The sequence below is a fragment of the Typha angustifolia genome, chromosome 13, assembly GCF_048772165.1.
Source record: "Typha angustifolia cultivar Huaian chromosome 13, ASM4877216v1, whole genome shotgun sequence".
In the NCBI taxonomy this organism is placed as follows: Eukaryota; Viridiplantae; Streptophyta; class Magnoliopsida; order Poales; family Typhaceae; genus Typha; species Typha angustifolia.
In genome coordinates this window covers 12,009,802-12,020,637 of record NC_133251.1, presented here as the reverse complement: position 1 = coordinate 12,020,637, position 10,836 = coordinate 12,009,802, and the positions used below count along the sequence as shown (strand labels likewise).

Genomic DNA, 10,836 nt, shown 5'->3' with positions numbered 1-10,836 from the left:
AACATATTGAATAAACAAATATGAGAAACGCAGTCATAAGTATATAACCGATTAGTTCAAAACGTTAAACGTCCCTCTACTGCATTTTATCGTACATGTCTTATCTCTCTATAGCTATAGGGCAACTCATAAGTATTTTCGTACTTATCTTACATCATTTGTGGTGTTAAACACGTCGCACCACTACATGACTCTCTATGCACCATTGCAAATCTATCGCACACTCTCGATCTGACTACCATAAATATTTGTTTGCTATCCGAAACTTGAAAGGCTAATCATCTAGTACTACTCACTATCTCATATTTCATCAAGAAGACTAAAAACATAGTGAATTAGTATTAATGTATTATTCGTCGACAAACAATAAAACTTTATAATAATAATAATAATAATAATAATAATAATAATAATTTATAAAAACCACACTTATACAAAGAATAACTAATAACATATTATTTAATTCCGTGCGAAATCATGGACAATAGAACCATTAAAATTAGGACAAGTAACATAGGATATTGGGAGTCTATTGATAGGTATTGATATAAAAAAATCAATTGCGTATAGGAACAAACATAAGCAGGCCCACATTATCCACAAGAAAATTGCTAATCTATTTGAAGAAAACTATCTACATCTCTATACAACTTTAGCCACAAGTTTACATAGATATTCCGAGGTCTAGTTTTATGCAACACTCTTAAGTCTTAATTCTGAGTGGGGATAATATGTCAGCTTTAATTTGCCAACTTCTTCATTTTAAAAGGTAGCTGAATTGGAAAGGTTGATGAATAATTGTTACAAGATTATGTTCCTAATTATAAAATAATAAGGTGGTGTTTCTCGGATTAACATTGATTTTGATCCTTCATTTGTTTCTAATTAATGAGATACTTGGAGCAAATCAAATATCAATCCCAATCTTAGACCGGCTTCTGACGTGCTTATTTTAATTCTCTTAACTTCTATGAAAAATTCTCTTCTTAATATTTAATCTCTAGATATTTTTATTACCTTAACGCATGTACGACAAGAAAAGAAAGAGAAGATATTTGACAATAATATCGATCTCTTGTACTAATTAGAGAAAAGTAAAAGAGATAAAGAAAATTAAAAGTTTAATTATAATTGTGTATGCTAATATATTGAGATGTATATAGATCATCTTAATTGATACTAATATATTTACACCATATATGGGAGTATAAATATGCTATGAAATAAAAGACATATCTTAGATATGGTAAGGATATTCTAGCCCACTATCTTGATAGTATCCAGAGAATATTATGATATAATGAATCAGAATAATATATACTATAATGTAAGAGATTATGATATTTTAAACTATAAAAAATCTTAACTTTCTCTAAAAAAAAAATGTTAGAATCTAAAAATATAAAAATAATTTTCTTTAATAGCTTAAACTCTTAAAGAAATTAGTGAGTTGGCATATGTGCCTAACATAATATCTGCTTTAATACTAATTATTCTAACATTTAAGTTGTTAAAATGATGATTTAAAATTTTAAATTCTAACCAAAAAAAAAACAAGCCATGCAGATAGGATTTATAATGATTATTGTCATTCATAATAGCTATGGAATTCCACATGCTAATGAACAATTGTTAAGAAATGAATATTTGATGCATGGAATCCTCTCATCTAAAGACTGCGGAAAGTAAGGTAGGAGAAGTCTTTATGTTGTTCATTTCGAAAGCCAAGAAGAGCAAGAATGGTTGTTGGTGTGGTTAGGTGTGTGTGTGTGTGTGTATGACATTATTTAATTTCAAACATAAAGCTCAAGAAAGTATATATGTAAAGTAATTCTTTTGAACTTTTCATTAATAAAATAATTTAAATACTTTTATTTATGCTAAATATATAATATTATAATTTAGTCAAAAGTTTACTAAGCCATGGTAATGCAAGCAAACAAACAACTTAGTAAAAGTTCATGGCCACAGTGGTGCAAAATAAATTAAGAATGTCTAAGCACAGGAAATGAATTGTAGATAGCCGTGTCCTTTTTGTTTGTTTAAAATATAGAATACTATTGGATTTTTTAATACAGGGGCATATTTACAAAAGTGCCACTAAGGCCCATCTAGATGTGGCCGGCCGGCCCGAGGCTATACGCTCGACGTTACCGATTCCAGACATCCGGGGAAAATCGACCCGTCCATCACCTGCCAACGATCTGTTCCAACGGTCCAGATTATACGACGAGATCAAGGCAAGTTTGTTCTCTTCCGTGCCACAGCCAGAATAATAGGGTTTTCCGCATCCTAATATAGCAGCAAAAAATATAGATAGAGATACTAGTAGGGGAATAACTTAGATTATATATTCCAAGTTTTTGATTTAATTCCAAAGAGAGATGAACTCAATCTGCTTCCAAATCCAATTTCTCTTTTGCGCTTATTCCTAATTCCTCCTCGGTATTCGCCTCCCGATTCCGAGACCCGGATAGCATTTGGGCAAGAAGGACTACGTTTACAATTACGAGCATCGGTGAAGGAGGCTTCCGTTCCCTTCATTTTTTATCGCCACCGGCTCTGCCGTACCAATCACGGCCTCGGATTCTTGGAGTTGGAATAAGGGGGAGGATAGAGCGGGAATTAGAGAGAGTCGTTCGTTCGCTGTAAGCGTTTCTTCGCCTCTTATTCCACCAATTCACATAGATAAGTGCTGCGCTGGGCTTTGTCTAGGGTTTGTTTGGGTCGGCGATCTCCTTTTCGTGGGTGAGAGGGATCGGTTCTTTTGATCCTTTTAGGGTTTCGGTGTGTGCTCCCGTGGAATCATGCCGAGGTGAGGGGCTCCTGAAGCCGTTTTGTGTACTTCGATGAGAATGCTGGATGTGTAGATAGTTTTTCCTAATCTCTAGATAGGCCGCCGAGGATAGCGAATTCAAATTCTTTTTTATTGAACGATTTGGTCAAGAATTGAAATTGGAAGGGGCGATTTAATTCCTTTTTCGGGCTGACCCTATAGTGGGTTATTTGGCTTCTTTTGGGATTGAGTATTTTTGCAAGAAAGTTGCAGTTAATTGTTTGTTTTAGAGAAGGATTGTGTATTGAAGTGGGAGTAGCATATATATAGATGGTGGTCCTTGTCCGTCATGGATAGAAGTGAGCCCGCGCTCAAGCCGGAGTGGTTGAAGTCGCGGAACGGGGTTGTGGCCAACAATGGCACTTTGAACCATCAAACCAGTACTTCCTCACTTTCAGGTCTATTATTTCTTCTTGCGCATGTATGTTACTTATAGTTGGTTATTGTACTAACTAGTGATTTTGATTGTTGTAGTTGAACACCATATAGGGATTTTTTCCAGAAACAGATCATTTCTTGTTCACCATGAGAGGAACTTGTCATCCTCCTTGCGGAGGTGTTCAAGCTCAAATGGCGTGAAGACCCATGATAAGGATCACGCTGGAAAGTCACGAACATACAATAGTTTTGGTAGGAACAATCGTGAGAGAGAGCTAGACAAGGATTTTAATTTCCGTGACAGAGGTAATAGGTCAGTTTTGGTGGACAATGGGTTCCATGACAATTTGGAGTCATTTCTCACAAGTAGTTCTGAAAGGGATACCTTGAGGCATTCTCACCCCGTGGTATCAGGGAAGACAATTGGGACATTGACCAGAGGACTAGGACTTAATTCAAGTAATGGTATTAGGGGGAGGACAAAGAGTGCCTCCTTTGAAAAAGATTTTCCATCTCTTGGAGCTGAGGAGAAGAATGGACACCCAGATGCAATCAGGGTATCATCTCCTGGTATTAGCCTCCCTGTTCAAACAACTCCATTAGGTACTGCAACCATACCTGGGATTGATACCTGGAACTCCGCATTGGTAATTCCTGTGAAAGCTGCAGAAAATGGATTAGGCCTCTCATCCAAACAGCAGACTGCTGCTACTCCTGTGACAGTATTAAATATGGCTGAAACAGTGGCACAAGCTCCATCACGATTTCGCAGTGCGCCCCAGGTAGACTGTTGGATACTCTATTATAATACCTTTTCCTTGCTTGAGAAATTTTCCATGTTGTCATATTACAATGTTATTCTTTCAGTTATCAACTCAGACCCAGAGGATCGAGGAACTAACTCTGCGACAGTGCAAGCAGCTCATACCTGTGACACCTTCAATGCCTAAAGCATCTGTAATATTTTTTACCTTTTGTTGTAGCCTTAGCTATTTCTTTCTGATTTTATTAGAATCTTCTGCTTAATGTTTTGTATTTATGATGGATAGTTATACCATATCTTCTGATTTGATCTTACTAGAAGACATACTCCATCAAGGGCCTTTCATTGTGGTCATCTCGCTCCAATATGTCCTAGTATGCTCTCATATGGAGAATATTTATCTATTGATTGTCGTGCATTTCTGTGTTTATGATGGATAGTTACACCATATTTTCTGATTGTTTTTACTTTTTACTAGAAGAGATCTCCATCAAGGGGCCTTTCTGCTTTGTGGTCATCTACTCATCACATTCCAATATGTCCTAGTATGATCTTATATGAAGAATCTTTGTCTATTAATTATATCTGACGACTTAAGATTGCTTTTCTACGCACATTTAGCTATCAATCTATCAATTTCATATGCATTGGAGAAGAATGTTATGCATGTTCATTTCAGCCTGATAGTTCGCCTTTAGTATTGCCTTCCATTAACCTATCCATTCCTTTGACATGTTTAGCATCAGTTAATTGATATGTTAAATAGTTGTAAGCAGTTTTTGTCTTTTTATCTTAGAAATTTGGTTATACAAGTGCTAAGTTTCATGGTAATAGCTGAAGTTTTTTTATCCCAATGTTTATTACATCCTCTGAATAGTCTCCCCTGATAAAGACAACAATCTTTTCGTGTAGTCGAAATATATTTCATTTGGTGACTAGATATTTAGAATTGTTTTCAGGAAACATGTACTTTGCTTGTGGGCTCTTTTGAATAACTATGTATGGATATTCATGTTTATACTGTTCTAGCATGTGTTTCAGTAGGCTTTACTTAAGTTAATTTTCTCCTGGGCACTTTAGATATGTTATAACATTATCTACAGATACACAAGCATTTAAGCATATGGACATGTTACAACATGCACGATACATTATGTGTATATATATATATGAGTTGCAGCAATAGATGTGTGCTCACCAAGCTACCATTCTTCGTCTCCAGAACCCTAAAGATCCCCAATCCCCATTGGCTCCCTTCATCTCAATCCGATCCTTTTTATAACAATTAGCTACCACTCCTTCCCTCCTCCAATCCCCCTGATCCCGAATTCTCGAACGATTCAGTGCCCTCAAGGCTTATTTATTAAAGTCCAATAATAAATTCTCTCTCTCTCTCTCTCTCTCTCTCTCTCTCTCTCTCTCTCTCTCTCTCTTACACACATGGGTGTGGCAATGTGGATGGGTGTATTTCTGTTTTGTATATGAGTTTGTGCATTTATGGATGTTTATATGGGTTTAAATATTTGCTTTGCAATACTTTACCATGGAACTAGTCTTATTAGATAACTTGCTAAACTGCTGTAGCTTTAGTAGGAACAGCCACACTTGGTTCTCTACAATGATTTATAGTTTTATAGTTAGTTCTCTTGCAAAGCAAGTCTAGTATAACTTGTTTGATCTGATTAGGACAATTGTTGCTGAGTTCATGAGGTGGGATTTGAGATATTTGCTTGCATCTTTGTATGTCAGATACTTCATGTGTTTATCTTTTCCCTATGTGTTTTCCTTTCAAATATTTGAGTAGGTGAGTAGATAATTGATAGGAACTATTCTACTTCACTGAGAATTTAAAATATATTGCTGGATGTTTTTTGTTTCAATGGTGGATTTCTTGAAGAAGAGAAAACATTGGGAGTTCTGTCTAGTCTCAAGTCTCAACGTCTCATATCTGATTGCATATTCCTTCGACATTTTCTTGTCTTATTTCTCTTCTTTTTCCTCTTTCTTTTTACTACAGTTAGTTGGGTCTGACTGTGGTCAGTGGGGGTTGTTTAATGTTTTTCATAAGTATGTGGTGCATATCTTTTCTCTTACCATGTTTAAGAAACAGTTGAGAGAAAGAATTGTGACATCCCTAAGACATAGTGAACTGATGAAAGCTGCTAGTGGCATAGTCTAAAAGGAAAGGTAGTTAGCTGTTCTTTGTGAATCGTGCACAAATAATGGTTTAAAATTATTAATTGCTCTTATCAACTTATTGAGCTGTATCATTTCATATCTGCAGTTGCAAATTATCTAGTTTGTCTTGAAAAGCTTGGCCTAGAAAATGTCTATGTCAATTACATGAAAATGTAAATCACACATGTTTACAAAGATTCAATGATAATGATGCACAATTTTCATCAACATGTAAATCTACATATACTGACTCGAGCTTGGCTCAACTCACACTGAGTTTCTTTAGCAATAGTTCAAGCTCTTCTTGATTCCAATATTGAGCTAGCTCGGCTCTGTCCAAAAGCTTGTGAGGAATGGTCTAAAATTCTAGATGCAGTTTTGATTGGTTCCTAACATGACACAGAAGAATACATTTTATTTAAACAGAAGATAGCATATTTGCTAGAGTTTAGCCAATGTGGGACTAAATCTAGTTGGTTTAGGAGAAAAAACGTTATATTAGAAGCCGTTACAATTTAAGTTAGTGACTTCCAGCAAAAACTAGTATCACCAATTTATTGCTTTTTAAGTATTTGTTTATCACCAATCTACTGAGTTAATTTGGGTTGAGATTGAGGTTAAGTTGTTTATCAATCGAGCAAGCTTGAGCTAAGCTACAGACAAGCTGAGCTCAAATGCTAGTTAGCTTCATTCGCACCCCTACGCGAAAGTGGGAATATCATCCCTTGAACTTCATTTGCACCCCTAAACCTTGATAAGTATTTGACGACCTTGTTTTATTAAAGCATAAACGACTATTAGTTGATTTTTTCAAAATTTCTCTTGCTAACTTCTGTAGTTGAATCTTAATTTGATTTCTAGCATTTGCATAGAATGAGAGCTCTTGTTTGAATAGATACAGTTGAATGCTTAGGATGTGCAGTTCCTGTACTCAATTTGCTAGTGCATCTTTTTTCCATTCTTCTCTTTTTCATCAAAGTGGTAAGATTACACACAAATTTATTATTTCATTAAGAATGTTTTAGAATATCACTATTCATATTCATACATTTTTCAGGCATCAAACTCTATGGAAAAATTGAAAAACAAAGGAGCAAGAGGAGGAGATTCTAGTAATGTCTCTAAGATTGGGCAACAATTGTCATCTCAGCCTGGCAGCCTTGCACCTCGTGCCCAAGTAAGATCTGATTCTTCGAAGACATCTGTACTGGGAGGTTTTCAAGTCCTCAATCGAGAGAAGAGTGGTACCATCCCTGCCACTAAAGATGGCCCAAGTGTTAGCAATGTTGTGAGCCCTGTTGGTCTAGCTCCTTCTGCTTCAATACTTTCATTGAAGAGTCCCTCTAATCAAAAGCTTAAAGGTGAGAACAAGGATGTTACATTGTCTGCAACCCATAGTCCATTTGGTGAAAAGAGATCACATTCACAATCAAAGGAGAGACATGAATTCTTCAAATACATACGGGATAAAACATCAAAGGGTGCTATCCCTGAGCAAGATTGCATCACATTCTCATCTAGCTTAGATGATTCAGGGGAGCATAGTCCTCTTAATCATGAGAAGGTTGATATCTTGTCTGATTCTGGCTTGAATTGTTCAGAAAATGGACATTATGTCACTGAAACTGCAGATGCCTGTGGTGAATCTAAGAGGCTTCCATCAGAAATTGAAGAAACAGATCCATGTTCAGAACCTGTTGATCCAGAAGAAAAGGCTCTACTACGATTACTAGGGTGGGATGAGAATGAAAAGGTGGATGCTCTGACGAAGGAAGAGATTGATGCTTTCTACATGAAGGTAGTTCCTTTTTTATTAATATATATATGTAATCATATTTGTTGATACTGCACTGCACTAACATTTGATTTTCTTTTTCCCCCTTGCATCCCTTTTAAAGTACAAGGAATTAGAGCAATCTTCAAAGCTATCCCAGCAGAAGATCCGACCATTAAAGGAAGTGCTAGCAGAAATATCTGCGGGCAATATAACCGGTGTCGATGAATTGAGGTTGAGCTCCTCAGGCTCTGAGACAGAAGCATGAATTTTGCTAAATTGCATCTACTTCCAGGCTTTAGAAGTAATCAGTTATACTGAAGCTCTTTTTTTTTTTGTGATTCGGAGGGATATGAGGTGAGAGTTGAGTAGTTCCAATATTCTTGTTGCTGAAAATGAGGAATTTTAGTATTCTCCCCACTTGTGATGCTAAAGGGATGGGAAATTCACAAATAAGGTGCAGGTTCTTCTGGACTTGGAGCAATGTCGTTGAGATATTGTTTGAAAAATAGGTTGGTTTCTTTTGTTCTTCCTTGAGAAATGAGGGTAGTTATCATAGAAGGTCTGCAGTATTACCTTTGGTTGATATTTGTTTAGTTTGATAATTGGTAGTTTTCAATTATTTTTTTTCCCCATTCCACTGTCGTGCATCTGGGTTTTTTAACTATTTGCCAGGTCAAGGTTGTGAGGTGCTATGGATCCTTGCTATTGCATAGCTAATTGATTTCAGACCGAGCTTTGAAGAGGGATATGTATATATAATAATAATAATAATAATAATAATAATAATAATAATAATAATAATAATAATAATAATAATAATAATAATAATAATAATAATAATAATAAAGTTTGAATTAGGTAGCGTACTTACTATTTAGCTTTGACATGTGAAAAACCCTAATCATGTAATATGAGAGCACTAACCCCCCGAAGCAGACGATTGGCAAGTCATTGAACCTGAAAAATTCGTGAAGAAAAAAAGATGGACGGTTGGGGTTCGATCTCGTCTTACACTGCCCCCACCTTTGCCCACTGGACGAGTGTGTGTATAATCGTGCCACGTGGAACTGAGTCAGATATCTGGGCGTGGGGCCACCTTTAAAAGGACGGCTCGTCCAAGTGGGGATACAATCATGTGGTTAATGATGATGCATGTGATTAGGTGTTAGCATCTGAGGTCTATTTATTGCTGGATGCTCTTCTGAGCGTAATAAATGTTATAGACGTTACATGGAAACACCATCAGCCAGTCACGGTTTCCGAGGTGAAAATTTCCTGCACCAAACTACCTTGTGAGGTGAAATTTTATCCCTTTTTCGAGTAGTGCTACTGCTAGTAAATGCAGGATTTTTTTTTGAGGGGGGGAGGGGGCGCGGGTGTTTACATCTGAAGTGGCCATTTTGTAATTTATTTGTATTTAACTTTCTAATAACTAAGATGCTAAAAAAAACACATTTGGTAATTTCTATTATCGCACATATAAATGTAAGATTTTTTTTTCTTTAACACCTAAACATGGGTTTTACAGTTTAATTATAGGGTTAAATATATTTTACCTCTTTTAAGCTATACCCAAAATCACATTTTACTTTTCCCTTGGGTCTCCATATACAATTTTTTGCATATCTGAATTAAAGTAAGTTGATTAAATTTTACATTAAACTTAGCAGAATCTATCCAAATTACTAAAATAACTCCTTATATTAAATATAACAAATAAAATAAAATTATTAAAATAGTTAAATTACCCTTCTTAATCAGGTTGTCTAAAATGAATAATTTAGTAATTTACATAGAGCTATGTTAAGTTAGATGAAAAATTTAAGGAAGATTGACAAAAAAAAAAAAGGCCTTAGATTTTGCTTGTAATATTCTCTACACATTACTTACTATATGGATATTTTTAACACCTGCATATTGACCCAAATGCCTCAAAAACACCCTATCATTAGTTTTTATTAACGGTCAATTATCATGTAGATGAATTAAGGTAAATGCAAAATGACTGTGATGCTATTGAATAAGATTGTTTTTATGTTAAGATGTTAAGATTTCTTTGTTAAACTGAACTCAGAACTGTCCTTTGAGCCAGTAAAAACAAACTGTACTTGTCCAATGAGAAATATCCTTATAAGGGTGCCAATGATAATAAAGAGAATACTTGGTTGTTTATGATAAGTTTCCCCCTAAAAAATTAGAATAAGCAAGCAGGGCAAATTCGTGCCAAATGTATCTTGGATATTAAATAGCAATTAATGATACCCCCCTTCTCTTTCTCCTACCTCTCTCTCTCTCTCTCTCTCTCTCTCTCTCTCTCTCTCTTGGCTCACTGAGTTATGCATATATAAAGGAAGGCAAGGCTATGGTCCTCTTAAAGCTCCCTCTTCTCTTTTGCCAATTTAGTTAAGACAGTTTTGGTTAAGGGGGTTGTTGTCTGGTTCTAGGTCTCCAAGATAAACCTAGAAGTGTAACTAGGAGATCTCGGACCAGGCTTCAATCCCTTTAACCATCATTTGCTCCTCAGCTACAGTAAGCTTCGTTCTTCTTTCTTAGCTTAATTGTCTTGCTTTGCTCTCTTTTACCATCTTTTTGTAAATACTTTTTGAAAAATAGGTCCATTTTTCAAACTTCTCAGAGAAATTGGTTAAATAGTTTTCAATAGAAATGAATCACAACTTCAACGACGTCAAAGATTTTTTATTTTTTTATTATGTTCTTGGCTGCAGATAACAACTTCTTTTTGAAAAAAAAGTTTCAAGTGAAGAATTAACTACTGACTTTGATAGCGAATGGATGGCTTCAGAGTTTGAAAAACAGACTTGGTTTGCAAATAGAAAAATTAATTGTAACTCTTGTGAGTTGATCCCCGCAGTTGTTTTGTTCAGCGTAGGAAGTCTTTCTTTA

The 10,836-nt window shown here is 35.5% G+C and overlaps 1 protein-coding gene across 1 annotated transcript; it reads left to right on the top strand.

Annotated features, from left to right (window-relative positions):
* The first annotated feature begins 2,299 nt into the window (after positions 1 to 2,299).
* LOC140773793 (uncharacterized) lies at positions 2,300 to 8,553 on the top strand. The gene is made up of 5 exons (XM_073116538.1): positions 2,300 to 3,234; positions 3,311 to 3,996; positions 4,082 to 4,171; positions 7,213 to 7,953; positions 8,054 to 8,553. The coding sequence occupies exons 1-5, from the start codon at positions 3,126 to 3,128 to the stop codon at positions 8,195 to 8,197; spliced, it is 1,770 nt and encodes a 589-aa protein (XP_072972639.1). The 5' UTR covers positions 2,300 to 3,125; the 3' UTR covers positions 8,198 to 8,553.
* Positions 8,554 to 10,836: the final 2,283 nt, after the last annotated feature.